At 34.5% G+C, this 18,765-nt stretch overlaps 1 protein-coding gene across 4 annotated transcripts in view; it reads right to left on the reverse strand.

Moving 5' to 3' along the window:
- Positions 1-427: 427 nt before the first annotated feature.
- LOC112462451 overlaps positions 428-18,765 on the reverse strand; it is a 107,704-nt gene continuing 89,366 nt past the window's right edge. For 2 of the 4 annotated variants that reach the window (XM_025028238.1, XM_025028237.1), the window contains exons 5-6: positions 1,215-1,811; positions 428-754 (exon numbers count right to left, since the gene is read on the reverse strand). In XM_025028238.1, the coding sequence (XP_024884006.1) occupies positions 654-754; positions 1,215-1,737 (624 nt within the window). In that variant the 5' untranslated portion in view covers positions 1,738-1,811 and the 3' untranslated portion in view covers positions 428-653. Of the gene's footprint in view, positions 755-1,214; positions 1,812-3,037; positions 3,359-4,187; positions 4,491-18,765 lie in introns of those variants that run through there. The other 2 variants (XM_025028236.1, XM_025028240.1) reach the window with 2 other exon arrangements.

Genomic DNA, 18,765 nt, shown 5'->3' on the forward strand with positions numbered 1-18,765 from the left:
AAGAATATTAGAAGTGACTCATTTTAGATTATTTTGCATAATGCTAAATCAATCGTAACTGCTTTAGTTATTTGCCTCTTTTCCAACACCAATATAAAGATGTATATCGTCAGTTACGCATGCATAAAAATTAGCACTGCCGTGTTTCCTAGTTATACAAAAAAGATGTCATATAAATTAATGTCATTATTTACATCCGATTAAACTTCTCAGTCGTTGTATTTTATATTATCTTATCTCAGAAAAACAATCGTAGAAAATCTGTACACATAAAATGAAAAAGAAAGTATTAATCAGCAATGACGCAATAAATATATATATTACATATACATACTTTCATATTATCTTATCTCAGAAAAACAATCGTAGAAAATCTATACATATAAAATGAAAAAGAAAGTATTAAGCAGCAACAATGCAATAAATATACTTTTGATATGCTTCTTTACTTAATGACAGACTTCGGTGAGAGAAGTATAAAAAAGAGACAGAGAAAATTAGAGATAACCAATATGAGCTATCTCAGAAACTATATAAAGTACCTGCTAAAGTAAATTATGTTAGGTTAATAAAGTCTAATTATAGATCGTTAATTAATCTCTCGTAAGTTGGAATTTAACACTTTCGAGGTATTCATCAATTCCATTGATAAGCTATCTTCGCCACCAACTCTTTTCCATGATGAAGCGAACCATCAAGGAGAGGGCCATGAGAAAGATGATGACCGCCGCTGCCACAAGGATAGCGCCGTATCCTGTTAAAAATTATTTGTGTTTAGATCTTTTTATATCTCTTTTTAATAACTGCATTTAGTATAATAGCAAATATTATGAGATCTTGTTGATTAATCTTAAATTTGACCTTGTCTATTATTGATGATGTAATGTTGCTATACAATCACTCGCCTATCGTCGAGTTAAATTTTGTTGATATTATTCGCCAATTTACTCATATTCCAATATGCTGCTTAGATAAAGTAATGACCAATCAGCTTTTTCACTATCGTTTCTTACAAGTTGTTTATTAATAATTTTTATTTTTCTAACCAAGGAAATCTTCTCTATTGCGTGGAATTATGAGTTTTAGAATTAAGACAGATATTTTAATTCATTCAGAAAAGCTTTAAATGTAATAGCAATTAGTATTATTTTTATAATCTTTTATAATTAAAAAATACACGTAGCAAAGACCACTATTTAACCACCGATGCTCACTTCGTGATTTTCTATCGTCGATTTTCTCCGCGATCCCGTCGTCCGCCATTTCCCTCGGCACGAAAGAGCTCCTGCGGCAACCAAACTTGAAAAACTGGTAAGGCATTAAGGGCATCGGATACGCGTATTGACCGTTAATCCCTTCGGGATGGAAACTCGCTGCCGGTGCCAGACAGGCTTGGAAAGGTGTCAACGGTATTTCCATCCTACGAGTCGTCCCGTCCGTGGAATACGACGAATCGCCGAATGAAAAAAGTCCGTACGGCCAACCGATGTGATCCGGTGGCGAGATCGCGCTATAAGGCGGCGGAATCGTGGCATAAGGCGGCGGATCGTCATTACTCTCGTTGCCGTTTGCGACGATCGAGGACGGCGTTATCACAGCCGTCGGACCGCTCGAGCTCTCCCCTATGTGTGCGTTATGATTTAATGACGCGGATTTGTCCTGAAGCGATGACGAAACGCCACCTTGAAGATACAACTCGTTCATGGACAACCGCTCGTCTGGTTGAAGTCTTCTCATACGTGTGTTTGACGTGTCATCGCCTGCCTCGGCGCTCGGCAACAGCTGCTCGACCTCCGGGTTTGCCGAAAAATCTGTAATCGAAGTCAAAATGTACCATCTTATGATTAATAACATTTCTTCGTTAAATTAGTTCTAACTGACGTAATTATTTGACAAAATAAAACTAAATATAATTAGATTGTATTCATACAAAATTTGTATTACAGTGATAAAAACACATAAGTTTATTTTAAATTATCAATTTTCCTTTATATACTCTCCTCTGTAAAAGTTTATATAATTAAAACTAAAAAAATCACTAAAAAAAACAGATGATTAAAATATTTACACAAAGTGTACCTCTAGCAAATGTACGTCAGTTAAAATTAACTCATGAATTGACTCATGCTAATCAGTTGACGCCATCAGTAAACACCGTCGCAGAAAAAAAATGATCTGATAATGCATTTTCCTAAGTTGGAGAACCATTTTATTTTTATACATTACCGACACGTAATCCGTTGTAAATCTCATGCGACAAAATATGAAGCACGAGCTATTTGAAAGATAACCGCGTGCACGCTACATGTAAATTTCAAGATTAGCTTTAATTTATGGTGTGCACCATTAGCATGGCACTGCGTCAACGGATTTTAAGCCACTGTTGACTCAAGAATATTTTATATCATTAATGCTTGTTTGACATGAATAATTTTTACAAGATCTTATGTGAATAACAATTGTTTCGACAATTGTAACGTAGTCTTGTGTGTTTACTTTTTCGTTTTCAACGCACGATTTCTTTATTTCAAGCGGATATGGCTAACTCGAAAATTTATTGCGCAAATACAGTATTCAATATAAGTATAATTGTGTGTATCCGCTGCACGGGCACATACGTTGCATACTCAATTAGCAAATACCTTGAAACTGTACTTTCATCTACGAAGGACAATTAACCAATTTGATGTATAAGGACCCCATAGGCGATCTTTTAAAACTCAATTATTTCATGTGCCCTGAAGACTGTGGAAATGTACGAGAAAAATTTCCTGAATATGTAAGTTTGAAGAAAAAGTGACATAACGGATCTTTGCATTACATAATTTTTTTTATCGTTTACGTTACCATTACCTTACAACGAACACGAGAAGAAGCTTTTTGATAGTTATTTTATGATAAGTACATGCATTACACGTGTCTGGCATTACAATTCTAATAAGTTGGATGACGTCCGTTTCAAAGCAATTAATAGCTAATAGATTCGCGAGAGCGCGTGCGTTCTCGAGTCGCGGCTATTTTACATTCAAATACTAACGCCAATTGATTAGCCGCTCGCAGTGTTTGTTTCATCGCCAAGTCCTTGAGAACCCGCAGCCAATATGTTACTATCACACTGTTAAAGAGCATAGTAGCGCTGAAGAAATACTTTCTATTATCGTAGACTTTGTAAATGGCAACGTGAGCCGAATTCCCGCGTCTATCGTTGCATTAAACATGGCGTCTATAAAGAAAGAGTTTCACCCAAAGCATCGGGCGCTTTTCATTCTGTCCAGCACATATTGCAATCTACTTAATGGCTAAATGATGTTGCCATCTGTCATATCCTATCTATCATAATTACTCCGAAATATTCGTTTCTAAATCTATTCATATCAAGCGTGATATTCATATAAGATAATTTTTAATATACATCTATCTTTTAGTAACTCTTAGCTATACCATGAATATTATTAAAAAATTTTAACAAGATATTTGCAATGTCAAAACGTTATAAATTCAATAGAAGATAATCGATTCCTGTATCAAATCTCTTACACATACACAGAAATAGAAAATTACAATTATAATACACATAGTTAGCTTTTATAAATCTATCTATAAATAGGTACACAAAAAAAAGAAATGTTAAATCAATAACACTCTCTAATACACTCGTATGTACAATAATATATAATCTTATAAGAATTTTAACTTTTTATTTCAATTTTTTTCTTGGTTGAATTATACAAAACTTCGTTTAATATAAATAACTTCTTTCAAGCAAATTTTCTTTGTTTAACGCAATATAATCGCATTTCAAGATTATACCTTATTGCGTATGTACGAGTATATCAGTGTTGATTTGACACTTCTTTTTTTTCTTGTGCATAACGCGTATAATTTTTTTCTCATTTAGCAGTATTTCTTATCAATCATTTAAATAATAAACCCTAAAAAACTCCACAAAATTTTCAACGATCTTACGGGAGTCCTACTGAGCAGTATCCTATGCGCGATTCTACTCAATATTCAACAAAAACTGGTATAAGATAACGGAGATTGAAATTCGCGCGACACGGGTGAATGATTCAAGTGAATCGGAGAACTGATTTCCTTGTCTCGGAGCAAATGCGGTATCAGTATCACGCGCACTCAAAAATTCGCAAACATTAAACGGGGAATTTATTTATATCGTACGCGCATACCTTTTCTAGCGTCCCTCGACATTTCTCCATGCTACGTATACGTAGACCTCTCGAATAACGACTGAGCGACAAGAATGTCGCGCGAGTATCGGTAGCGCGCGTCCGTGATCCGACTGGCGATCACGATGATACACCTGACTAAATGTACACAAGTACGCGGACACGCGCACCCACCCACGCACGCACGTAGAATGCACGCGCGTGCATACACGTGTAACTGCGTGCCGATTGCAGACCGACGATAAGAGATGCGTCGCGAGGATGATGCTCAACACAACTGAACGAGCGGCGCGCACGACGCCAGCGAAACTGCGATCGCTAACGCTCGCCAATCGGCGAGCAATACGAACACAATGAGGGGGTGGACACGTGACCAGCCGTACCGATTCCGCAATACCATGGAGAACTCCCGTTGACCGCAGTCATTCAAGGTCAGAGGTACGTTGATTTCCGAGTAGGAAGAACGGAGTGATCGGACGGTCTTGCGAAGAAAGCGCGTTATAAAGTAGAGAAATCCGTCCTTGGTCAAACGGTCAAACGGTTCCTTATTACTAGAGATGTGCAAACTATTTGATTCAAATTCGAATTTCTAATGTTTCGAATCCGAACTATTCGAAAATGTCGACTTTAGATAGATCGAATACGAATCGTATGCATTGTCAATTTTATAAAATCATATTTCCCGTTAATAAACAAAAGTATACGATCATGTTAATAGGTGCATTCAGTGAGAGCATTCAGTATTATAACCGCTCACTGAGCGGCTAAGTAGCAATTAAAAAGTTTATTTCTAATTTGTAACATGTCCTGTGACCCTAGCAAATTATAAGTAAAAGTTTAAATATGCGTGAAAAAATAATAAGCTATCTATAAGTACTGATAATAAAATAAACGATATTATTTTATTTTAATTTCTATGTATGTAATTGGATAACGTTATCGGATAATACATAAGAGTATCTTAATAATTTATCTATGATTTTTTGCGCCTAATTGATTCAGTTACTGCGACATTAAATAAAGTATATTTTATTAGTTTTATATTAAATATTTAAATGTGTTTTTTGCTTTAAAAAGAATTTATATTATATAATTAATATTTTTTTTTCACATTAAAATATTCTTATATTATCTACGTGTTAAAATTCAGTCTAATAATAACAATTAAAAACACACTTCACATTTCAACGATTCGATTCGAAAGTATTCAATTCGTTTCGATTCGAATAAAATTTTGTCGATTTGGTTCGACATCAAAAATCCTTGATTCGCACATCTTTACTTAATTATTACAACAGTTAAGCATCGTTAAAAACTAGACTATAAAATTTCTTAAATGCTCAACGAACATATTCCTTAAATCACAAATTTTATAAAGTGTTACTACTGTCTTTCTCAATTAAGTAATAATTTTAACTTCATCCAGCAATACACAAAATGTTAATGACCAAAACTTCATGTATTACAAAATAAGATGAAGCAATTATTGGTGAGTTGTAAACAACATGGGATATAATGCTGAATTAGCATAACAGAAGAAACGGGTTAAGGTCGACGTCTGGTTTAACGAGCGGCCTCGACGCCAACAGGAGTTCCAATTATCCGAATTGAGTCGTATATGCGGTTTCAAGCGAGCAGACGTCGTAAACTTTGTTATAAAGCCTTTCGTGCAGAAAATTATATATCGATCAAGCTATTGAAGTGCAATCGAAATTGCACTCTGAAGCGTGTCGCGTATGCAAGACGGAAGAATACAAAAAATGGAAGGTATATGAGAACGGACATAGAAAATTTTACTCTTATAAGCGTTTTATGAATTATTATTACTGCTTATGGTAAATCAGTGACCGACACCTGCAACAGCATCAAGAAAACTGCAATTAAACAATTATATTGTAATCGCTGACAATTATATAAAATGTAAATTATTCTATAATTATCATTGACGTCAATAAGCACGGGTCGCAAACGTGTCATTTCCTGAAATTTATTAATGTTAATTGATTTATTGAAATAATTCTCTCTAAACTTATCTTTAATCTAACAGCGCGCGTACATTTATCGCATTATTCGTTTAAAAGTTGCCATTTGCATAATGCATTCGCGTTCACATTTTTAGAGGAATATTCCGTTCAATTTATACGACATAATAAAAGATGTGAGAGATATGTGATTCATATCGCATGCTGATATTTTATCTTATGCACGATCGGTTATAAATTACAATTAATGAATACAATACGTTCTGAATACCTAATCGGTCGAACTCCGGCAAGGAATGAAATGATAATCCGGATATACAATGTTTTTAATTTTCCGACACATATAATAAAACTCGTTCTCGTGATGACGTGAGATAGCGACGGTATTCGTAATAACAACTTATTTTGCTGCTTTTCATGCGACTCGGCGCGGAGCGCGGAGTACACTTCACACGGATACGCGCGTTATATTCGCGATTACGTGTCTCGCATGTCCTCCGCCAAGCGACGAAACGATCCCTCCGGAACGTCGACGGAACGTTCTTTCCCCGGCCGGTCCTTTTACGGTCGTCGGAATAACACTCCGTCGTGATTTCTCGCAGATTCGGAGAAAACTCGGCCGGCGCGGCGCGGCGATTTCCTCGAGCCAGGTGTCATTCTCGTATGTTTTATTTCGGAGACAGCCGGCTGTCGTAAACTGACTACGGAATGAGACGTCTCACATTTTCGCGATACGCTACGTGGGCCGCAACAGTAAACTGTCGGCCTGATTCTTCACGGATAATTGAACGTGAGATTTCCATCACTTAAATTAACTGATTAGAAAAATATGATTTATTATATTTCTGATAAATACTTTGTAAATAATACGAAACCACCAAATAAATCAGGTCATAATAGGTAATAACTATTATATATATATAGTATGTATAATAAGAAATATTAATTATTATATAATAATTTTATAATAGTATGTTTTTTTAAAATAACTTGTATTATCATCAAGAGCTTTGTAGCTTGTGTTATTAAGTACAGGCCAACCGATATCATCGGTAGTTCATACAAGACGCTATTAAAATTACAATCATAAGAGCAGCTCTTAATCTTCTAGGGTAGCTTTCAAGATTTCTCTCGCCTTTACTGCGTGGATGATACGGCGAACGGGGAAAAGGGAAAACGCACTTTCCACGAACGTTGGTCATAAAGTGGTGGGTTACTACCGGGGATGCGCACTACCACAGCTTCGCCTACGTGAAACTACTACTCTCATATAGCACATCCGCGTTGTCGTCTCTTTTTTCCGTATGCGCCATATGCATAACTACTCACTCACAGCGTGTACATCCGCTGCGTGTCCCATAAGCGCACAGGACGTGCTTGTTAAAGTTTGACGTCGTGCCCGATGCTCGCGTGTGCGTGCATCGCGATGGGCATCGTATTTGGAAGACATAAACCGGAAGCGATGACGTTGCGGCCACAGAAAGCAATGATAAGCCGAACAATTAAAAATGTGATCAGGTTGCTTTCTTTATTCTAGAACGCGCTCCCATACATGACTGCAAATAAAAAATGTAATTGGTAAGCAGAAATGCCATAGGCCGTTCAATTTGACTATATAACATCGAATTTCTTTGAACATAAATTTAAAATAAATTCTATTTAAAATCAAATAAATAATAGTAGATAAATTTTGTCTCTCATTGAGTCTTCCATTGAGGTATGTCCAAAAGCTGTAACAAATATGTATTGTTAAAAATAGCAAAAACAGATTAGTACGTTTCCCCGCGAAGAACATTGTAGCTTACAAACGGGTCGCAATTGCAGATCTCTATTAGAGTCCCTCATCATCGATTTCCATTCTTTGGCTAACGACTTTACTGATGGTTACGAGCGAACGCTAAAGCAGGGTCCACATTATCGAGCCAAACCGCGAACCGAGTCCCGAACCGAGCCTCGAGCAGAACTTGCAGACGAACCTCAAATCGAACTCCATCGCGAACCGCGAACATGAGTTAAAATTTTTTGAAGTCAAATCTCGTATTGAAATTTATAATAAAATTTATATAAATTCTTAATACATGTATGCAAAATGCATATTTATATTTACAATCGTATTTTTTAACATTGCAATATATATATTATAAATTTATTGCGTATTTATCACAGGTTTAGAGTATGTTTATGCAATATTAATTCTAAATTTTGTTTTATGGTTTGAAAAGGAATTAAGTTTTGAATACAGAAAAATAATAAAAGCACATATACATATATTCACTCACCTTTTCCTGTTTCCATACTTTTTTTATTTTTGCTTTTTCTTTTTGCAGAGATGCCAATAATGTCGTCATCTTTTTTTTGCACATGTCACTATCACATTCGAGTTCTTTACTTATTTCTTCTTATAAAAAAAGTATGAGAACAGGAAAAGACGACTAAATATGTGTATACATATGCGTGCTTTTATTATTTTTTTGTATTCAAAGCTTAATTCCTTTTCAAACTATAAAACTATATTTAGAGTGGTACCAACTATATTTAATATTGCACAAACATACTCTAAATCTATGATAAATACGCAATAAATTTATAATATATATTGCAACGTTAAAAATACGATTGTAAATATAAATATGCATTTTTTTAATTGTTATAATGTTCGGGATTTTTAGCGTCCCGTATATAATAATCTTTTCTGCTCATAATCACTAATTAATTTTAAACATTTTTTATCAGACCATTCCATTTTGTCTACCAGTAGTCGTGTAGACTGCACATACGTGGATAGAATCAAATACAGCGACTGGGCAATTACTCACGTTTTCTTTCATCGTTCATTTTTTGTTTTTTGTCATTATTTGTCTAGCTCGAAGCTTAACTACCAGTCTACCACCCGACAAAGCGTATAATCTGATCATAAAAAGCATCTTTTGATGTTTCGTCAGAATACCGACTTTTGGTGGGACACTGCGAGCCAAACCGCGTATCATCAAAATCCTTGCAGATTCGTGGGGTGAGTACGCGATGGTTCGCATTGATGTTCGATTCGAGGTTCGCGAGCCTCGCGCGAGTCCGTCGGCTCGACAATGTGGACGCATGATCGGCTCGCAACGAAGTTCGGCTCGCGGTTCGGCTCGATAATGTGGACGCATGATCGGTTCGCGGCGAAGTTCGGCTCGCGGTTTTGCTCGATAATGTGGACCCTCCTTAAGACTGTCGGAAAACAAACGAACAAACGACTGTTTAGCCACAAAAGGCGAGAACGGAAGCTTGCACTCGCACACTTTATAGCAATTTTGCGCGAAGTTGCGGGCCCAAGTACACAAGTTCGACGTTCCAGGCTGTACCGGGTAGATTAGATTTGGCTTAAGAGTGGATGAACTGTCCTGCGATAAAAGCAGGTAATTCCGCGACACTCGCTAACTTCGACACGACTTGGGCGCCCGGAAAATAATCAGCCGCGGGGGTTGAGTCGGTGTTTGTGTCGACGGGCCACGACATAGACAAACCGCCTTGTTCCAGAAAGCCCCGTTACCTACGGCAGCCCGAGACGAGAAGGGACCGTCTTTGTGCACTGTGGAAATCGTAAGATTGGTATCGTCGCTCGGGCTGCCACCCGGTATTGCGCTTCACGGCGGCATCACCGCCGTAGTGGTCGTCGCCTTTTATTTCGAGGGAAATTAACGACGACCGCTGAGTAATTGTCGGGCGTTAAGCTCCCGCGGAACGTAATTACGCGAGGACAAAGCGCTGCACGAAGTAAATACGAAAACGCGGCCGCGGGACGAATTTGTCGCGGCGCTTTCGAAGCGACGAAACTTCTTCGGAACTCCATCGTCGGCTGTTGTTCCCGTTTGTGTGAGTCTGAAGTTTTCTAATTGACGAAAGAGTGTCTTCACAACAAATGCCCGCGACCAGATAGTTAATAAAATTTAGGTAATAGTTATGTCGATGCGGCTACTGGCAATGATAATGTCGCTTTTCTAAATATATAAATATATTAAAAAATTGTATTTTTTCTTAAATAAATGTTTTAAAACTAAATTTTACACATCTTTTTTTTAAAGGTATGCAAAGTGAAATAAATTATAAAACCTGAATATATTAAAATTAGCTGCATCTTCTAATAAAGTAGCGAGAAAAATGTTGCAAGTTTGCAATTATTTTCTTCCAATACTTTTGTGCTATTTCTTAGAAAATATTGTCAAATTTTAAAAATTTTATACAATATACCAATATAATGCTTTTAAAACATAAAATTTATTGTTATTCTCCATGTAGAATTAAAAGAAAGTTACGCTTATATCTCAAAGAAGAAGAATTTTGATTCCTAAATATATTTAATTTTTTTTAATATTTTAATAATTCATGAGGTAGTACTAATAGCAATTATAATACAACATAATACAAAAGTTCTTTAGATTGATCTCTGAAAGTTGTGTCTACCAAGCCCATATTCGCTGATTATCTCAAAAATTCATGGATACCAGACGATCGATTGTGGCGATTATCTCGCGGGAAACGTATCCGTTGTACCGCTGGTAACTTCTGACGTGAATTAAGCGTCGCGGTGTTGTAATTACTGCGAGAACAAAGCGCGAGGCACGCGCGATGTGCGCGTCGAAGTAAACACGAAGATATAATGGCACGAATTTGTCGCGTGCCGGCACAGGCGTACCGCTGCATTCGTTATCGGTGGCTATTGCGACTACAGGTGGGACCCGCCGCTGCAATTTAAAAGTCCATTTGTTTCTGGATAACGTCAGGAAACGCCGACGCCACCGGCACGCGCATTTTATCCGAAAAATATTGAGACTGAAAATAGTATACGAGGCCGACACGTAGAAAGAAACGTGGCACGAGTACAAAGTGCACGCGAGAAGGTCGTAAAAGGAAAAGAAGGATGTTAAATGCGCAAGAACAAAAAAAAAACTCTTGTCGATAGTCTCAACCTGTTATAAACATGTTGACAAAATTTCCGATATTCGCCGAGAAATGAAAATAATGACGGGTCATATAATAGAATAACAATTAAATGTTTATAACTGCTTTTATCAGTTTTACTTTATGAATGGGTGTAAATGGGTTTATCACTTTATGAATGGATGAATACATATATAATAATTATTTTTTTTTAACAAAGAACATAGTATTATGTCGTTAATCATGTATAAAATTTTAATCGGATACTAGAATTGCTCTAGGTATATTAATGAACAATTTATATAAGCAAAAAAACACATAATGATAATGATGATTAATTCCTTTAATTTCTAAGTAGAATATAATGTCTTCTAAGGAGGTTTCAGATCGCTAATCGCTTCAGATGTCGGGTGATTGACCCACAACACTCTAAGGTCTAAAACGATATATATAATGATGTTGTGTATATTTTATTAAATATTTGTCTCCTTTGCTGACGCATATACATGCAATAGCTTTTTCATTAACAACTTATTCATGTTTTAATAAATAATATCTTTGGCATCATATACATTTATATAAATTTAAAATATCACACATATCGATCAGGGATATGTTTTCCCAACATCTACAGATATATTTGTCATACAAAATATTTATTTTTTCAGCGAGCAAATCATCGGTATTATTAAACGCACACTTGTACAGAGTTTTACAATTCTACAAGCCATTCTTGACAAAATTTATTGCAATCCTGTCAAAATTCCGATCGACCTCTGTCCTTTCGACCATGTAGCATCACGAAATGTTAGCTCTTAAATTTTTTCAATAATAAATAAACGATTTCTCTAAAAATAAATTTTTCTCGTTTTAATTCTTATAATGTAATTATTAATAATTACACAATCATTGGCTTATATAAACTTTATATGCATCCTTACTTAATATTTTGAAACAACGTATAATATATAAGATACGATAGTGACCTCGACATTTATGATTTTTCGGACTAATTTGAAAGAAAAAAAAACGAGAGGGAGAGAAAGTCTTTCATTTAATAACCATCTATTAACATAAATTGACCTGTCGGCAGACTTTGCGGCCATTGCGTCAGTCTCTTTATCGTTTTGTGAAGCAAGAAATACGTGCCATGAAAAGATCTGTGTGCGTATGTAACATTTATACGCGACCTTGATGGGACATACACGTAAACATGAAACAACTGCATGGATTTTATTTGCAACTTTTGCAAGTGAAGTGATCGCGAATGTGTAGCGTAACACCTTTCACCGGTTGCATTCTTTGCACATGACGTCGTATAGAAAAGAAAACAATGAGAGCATGAATTGATTTCGATACGTAATTACTATGTATCTTTTGTCATTTTAATCGAATCAGCAATTAGCAGTAAGATTTTATGACTTCTTCGATCAATCATGTATGATTTTGTGTGTCTTCATATTACCCTAAATTAAAGTCTTTCAAAAAGAAAAAATTAATAACATATTCAAAACTTGTAATTGTAAAAAAAAAATATGAATAGATGTACATTCTATAGTTGTAGCTATTCTTGAATGGAAGGATATCTAATGTCATTAAATCAAATACACGCAGTTAGATTGATGTAAAATGCGTTTCTGCTAGACGATTCAGCTGTGAGCTGTGACATTTGTTCATGCATATTCTCGATTAGTTAATGATATTTGAGTTTCTTTACGGATCAGCAGGCTCGACTGTATAGCTGCGAATAGAAATAGCAAAGTTGGAAGAGTTGACGGCTTTTCGCGTGCAAACATCGTACGAGGTAGTAAATGCGGAAGAGCTTAGTAGAATTTGCGCGTCCGCGAACATCCTGATTTGCATATGCTTCGTAGTACACGGATGGGAAAACGTGTTTTGGAATTATGATTTAAATAACAAATCGCAAGGGTTAAACGAATGACTATAAACCACTGAAACGTGATCTCCCTATTTTCGCCATAAACCTCATGTTAAGAAGAATTTATTGAGACTAATCTATTGTGCATATGTACACGTATATTATTGTATATGCATATGCATACCTACATATTTAGAGCTGTTTTAATAAATCATATATGTATAGATATATATTTTATTTTATAACAGGTTACATATACGTGTTATAAAAATTGTTAGCAAGAGTGTATAATATTAATAATAATTAACGAAATTATTATAATCATATTCTCACACAATATTATAAAGAAATATACGGTAAATCTGGAATACTGTTAAGTGAAACATTCTAAACACGTGAATTATTTCAAGGCCAAGCATACTGGATTAGACAACAAAAATAGTTAAGCAGTATACATTGTTTGTAGATTGAAATTTTCTATTACAAAAGTCCCCTATACAATTGTAACTCCACTTCGACATTCCACTTAATATTGATGACGTATGTAGTAATGATAAATATGTAAAAGTAGTGATAAATATGTAAAAGAAGTGATAAATATGTAAAAGTAGTGATAAATATGTAAAAGATGACTAATGTATGGATTTAATGTCGCGGAGATACGTCGAAAGATATATATGTGATGTAGAAGATCAGTCCACTAATTTAATTTTAGCTGTTATTTTTTAAAAAAGTAGTCTCTTATAAAAATAGCCGAGAGTGATAGGTCAGTCGATCGCTTTCGTACGTACAACATGTCACTCTCGGATATTTTTATAAGTGACTATGTATACATCTTATTATTGGACACACAAGACATCTTTTATGAACTTTTTGGAATAATTCGTTGAAATATATTTGTTAATCATCACTGGCAAATTACGAAATTGTTTCTTTTTCTTATGAATAATATTTTATATTCTGAATTAAATGAGAGATATTTCTTCTTTAAAAAGATATGTTTTTTCTTTAAGAAACTAAAACATAATTTAATCCACTAATTCGTACAAAAAAATTGTATTATATATTATAGGTACATATTTCATGAGTAAAGTATATAAGAAATTGAAAAGAAGATAACCGATAAATGAATGTCCTCTACGCGTTAATGCGCATTGCAGTGTTCTCGATCTCACGAACTTTAATCGCGCTTCTATGACTCAACTTTAACTCTAATTAAAACTAATTATAATATCAATCATAATCTTGTTACCACGAGCTATTGTCTGCTTATCTAACTCTTTACTTCTGGGAAAATTTGTACATGCAGGTATTACGATGACGTTTTACACACGATGGCATGGCTGTAGGGAATTACCGCGGATGTCACATTGCCATTTTGCTTCCTCGCTGACAGAAACCACCGTCACACCCGGAAATTATGTGGCGTGAATTCAGTGCCTTAACGTTCGACAGCCTGTCTGAGTACATTTTCCGGCGCTACACGTTAGTCGCCGAAGTCTCGCGGAAGCACGACCTCCTGACGTTTTAAGATCGTATATTACCGCGTTACAGGAGTTACACGTGACATTTCCTGTATCACGTAAATCGTTACCGCCAAATACGTTTCATTTTACATCGACTAATACATAATGGTAAAATTTATTAATAATATTGTTATTTAAAATAACATTATTTGAGAAAAAATACACAGATAAAACAAAAAATTTTTATAGATAGGACGATGTAAAGGCGATAAAAAAAGATAATTATTCGAATGTCTGTTTCATAAGTACTTAATAATATTGACGCGCAAAATATAAAATTAATAATATGAATAGTATTTTTTATTAAATACATAATTAACTGTGATTAATGTTCACAAATTTACATGCATTTAGCATTTATTTAATGCATATACGTTTATTATATATCACTTATAGAATGTTTTATCTAGGTTATCTGAATTAATCTGTTTAAACAAGATTAGAATAATTATTTTTTTATGCTGCATTTAAAGAAAGAATAAAATTAAATAAAACGTGGTTCATTAATTGTCCTATTTACATAAATCTAATAACTTGACTCAACTTCTATCTGCAATTTAAATAAAGTCTCATCTGCATTTTATGTTTCACAATCTGACATCTTACATGTTAAATTTTTACATATATATTTGCAAGTTTTATTTTGTTACGTTTATCGTTTTTTTATACAGAACGTCATTTCTGTATCAGATTACTACTTCTTTCTCTTTTGTCAAAGTACGAAATTGAATATTTGGAAAGAAAACTGTTGTCTATGAATTATGCATATCAAACACATATATATTCAGGAAGAAACTCGTGAATAAATAGTTACATTTTTAGATCATTACTATCAGCTAAATAGTATTCGTATTTGATTGCTACTAATGCTAATTACAGCTAATTCTATTCTGAGAATGCATATAATGTTTGACGTATTAACAGACTACGTCATACTACGATACAAGACTTTAATAATACACATGTCAGAAGAGTTGCAACTCGCAATAACATTTTTTATTAATATCGCATATTTTCCGTATGTTTCTTACCAGTAATTCTAATGTCATCATTTAATAATTACGACTAGTAATTAATTCCCTATCATTCACCTATTAACTTTTAACAAAAAAATTATCTTATCTACAAGATATTTAATAGCTTGATTTACTCTTACTACAGCAAATTTCTTTCTTTCTGAAATACTCTGATGTAGAATGAAATCTAAATATGTATTTGATTATTCAACAAGTTGTTTCTATCTCGACATGCATGCCAGTCACACTAGTGATCAGTTCAAATTTAATGTGCTCATAAAAAATATCTTTAAACAACGATTCCTATGCTCGGCGTCAATTCGTACGTCGCCAGAAACAATCGAGCGTATACGTGCGGCCTCTTTTGCACACATAGATGGAAGTTTGATTCGGTCGATGACACGGATGCCACACACGCAACTTCTTTCCGTCGTACCTCTCAACATTGACGAGTGAGCGACGAGTGTCACATTCGGCGCCAGGGTGACTTGCGGAGCGACGGCGCCGCAACGACGTCGTTCGAAAGAAAGAAACAAAAAGCGGGAAAGAGGGTGCACGATAAAACGACGTGCGTGGACGGCCGGAACGACGGGTAGGAGACGAGATGCAGCCAGGGAGGCCGCGTGCCTCGGCAAGAAGTAGAGAGAGGTGAGGCAGGAGACAGAGAGAGGATGCATTCGATGAAGGCGCTTATTGCGAAGCGAATGACAATCCGAATTTTCGTTGTTATAGAAACGGCTTGTGCATTTTTTTTACAGACACGCCCGGTTGGCGCCGAAACCATTGATTAAACCCTGGCGCCGACCCATTTTTCCCCTCTCTCGCGACCTGTTCTTCTCCCCTCCTTTCCCCAGCCTTTTCCCCGAACCTCTCAAGCCATCACATGCGCCCCGTACGAGGCAAACTTTTTGGCAACGAAATACACTCGCCGTTATTGCCGCGCACCGATTGAGAATCACTGGGATCACTTGGCTCACCGGACTAATCCATAAACACCGTTCCTCTCGCGCAGCGTCGCAGCATCTATCGCGTATGGGAGCTTTAGAGCCGAAAGTCGACACTCGATAAAATACGAACACGACACACATCGCTCGCGAGACTTTTTTCCCTCTGATATTGACATTGCAATGCTTCACGCGAGAGTATGACTCGATCAGATAGCGATTTGATGGAAATGCGTTTCCTCTATATATAGAGACAGCAAGGCAAACCAACTACGCTATACGCGAAACGGAATGTAAGAATCGTTAACGATTGTTTTAAATAAATTTTTCTTTATCTTCTTTCTTCTTTCCTTTTATTATTACAATAACTAATTATATAAATAATTAATAATATGAATAACTCATTTTTGTACTGTTAATTGCGTGTTTTACAACATAATATATTATGTATTTAATATATAAATATTGTATATAATTTCATTTTTTTTATATTACAAAGTTGTACGAGCATGTTACGGTTCTCAAAAACGCGACCTCCTTATCAAAAGAGGAAGTATATCCAAAAGAGTATTACATAATATACGACGAAAGAAAAAAAGCATAAAACCCTTTCTATTAAAATAATTAAAAAACCAGCACTTATTGGATTCGCTTATCCACTATCTTCTGAACAATCTTGCGATAATTTCTATATATAACTCGAATAGTTCACATCTGACTCGATTCCACTATAATTGTATCCTTTTCCTATTATATTATTATATTATATAATTATATTAATCATAATATATCATGATATTTTCAAAAAAATACAACATTATTGCAAATTAATTTAATACTGCACTTTAAAAATTAATTACGATTTTCCTCATGTACTTTTCATATATTTTTAATCCGCGATTATGTTAAATGCTGCTCGTTATATGTATATCGTATGTTTAAACTTTCTGCTCGTATATAATTTCTGTTTAAAAGCGGGAGTATCAAGAACTGATAACGCCAATATTGATAAAATCTATCTCTTTGTTCTTGTACATACTTAAGAGTTCACGAGATAACACAATGCAGTAACTAACAGTGATAATACAGGAACGGTCCAATAAAGCCACGTGTAAACGCGCTATTAAGTGAGATTTTTATATTATACAAGATGAAAAGGAGAAACTATGACACAATTCGCTTGAGATTAATCTAATTTTATCTAATTCTCGCATTAATTTTACGGTACTTGTGCTAATGTGTTTGCCTCCAATATCTAACAAGAAAAACATATTAATAAATTTATTACGTGGATAATTTAAGTTAAGTGTTACTATAAAAATCACGGGACATGTATATGGACATTTAATATACATATATACGTTTAATCAAATATTGAAATATTTACAGTAAATTATGCATAAAACATAAATTACAGTGAGTCATAGCAAATTACAGACAATAAAAAAACAATATTAGAACAGAATTTATTTTTTATTTATAAGCATTACTAAATATAAAATTTGTTCAATGACATTTAATATTCCGCGAAAAAATGTGTGGCTGATAATGGCTACGTGACGTGTTATCTTTAGAACGTTGATATGTAATCGCTTTGCTATAGCACCGAAATCAAGCACTTGACTTTTATTCAGACGCTTCAGAATTGAACGTCAGTTGAAACATCATAATTGAACCATTTAAACATTTTTGCAATTATCATAGTTTTGTAAACAATACAAAATGTATATGTATATGTATATATCTTGCTGCAGGCTACGATTTGCACACTAAAAAAACCATTGACGTCATCATCGTTGAAGAAGTCAGCGATACACCAGGTACGATAACAGAATTTTCCTTATTCTTACAATTAGTCATTCATTACTTATCATAATAGCATAAAATGTGAAATATCTTGAAACTAGCTAATATGAAGAAATAAAAATAAAGAAAACAATAAAATCTAGAATAAATTTTGACCAGATAAAATAACTAAAATAAAGAAAATAGATAAAAAGTATATAAAAAAGCATCTGAGGAATACATGTAGATGAGTATACCCTATATACTATTAAATTATAGTATACCCTATATACATATTAAATTATAATTACTTACTACAAAAAATTCGAAGATAAAACGACAATTTGTATTAACGTTTGTTAAAATTTTTGTTCTTACTAATCATTTTTGCGATAAAACTTTATTCGAGAAAAGCTTAATTAAAGACTATCTATTTAATTAATCTAATTAAAGATTATTTCAGCTCTAATTTGCAAACGTGTTTTTTTTTAGTTAAAAATAGAATTTGCACTGTCGACAAAAAAAT

Source organism: Temnothorax curvispinosus, unplaced genomic scaffold (genome assembly GCF_003070985.1).
Source record: "Temnothorax curvispinosus isolate PA1 unplaced genomic scaffold, ASM307098v1 QBEX01012454.1, whole genome shotgun sequence".
NCBI classification, from domain to species: Eukaryota; Metazoa; Arthropoda; class Insecta; order Hymenoptera; family Formicidae; genus Temnothorax; species Temnothorax curvispinosus.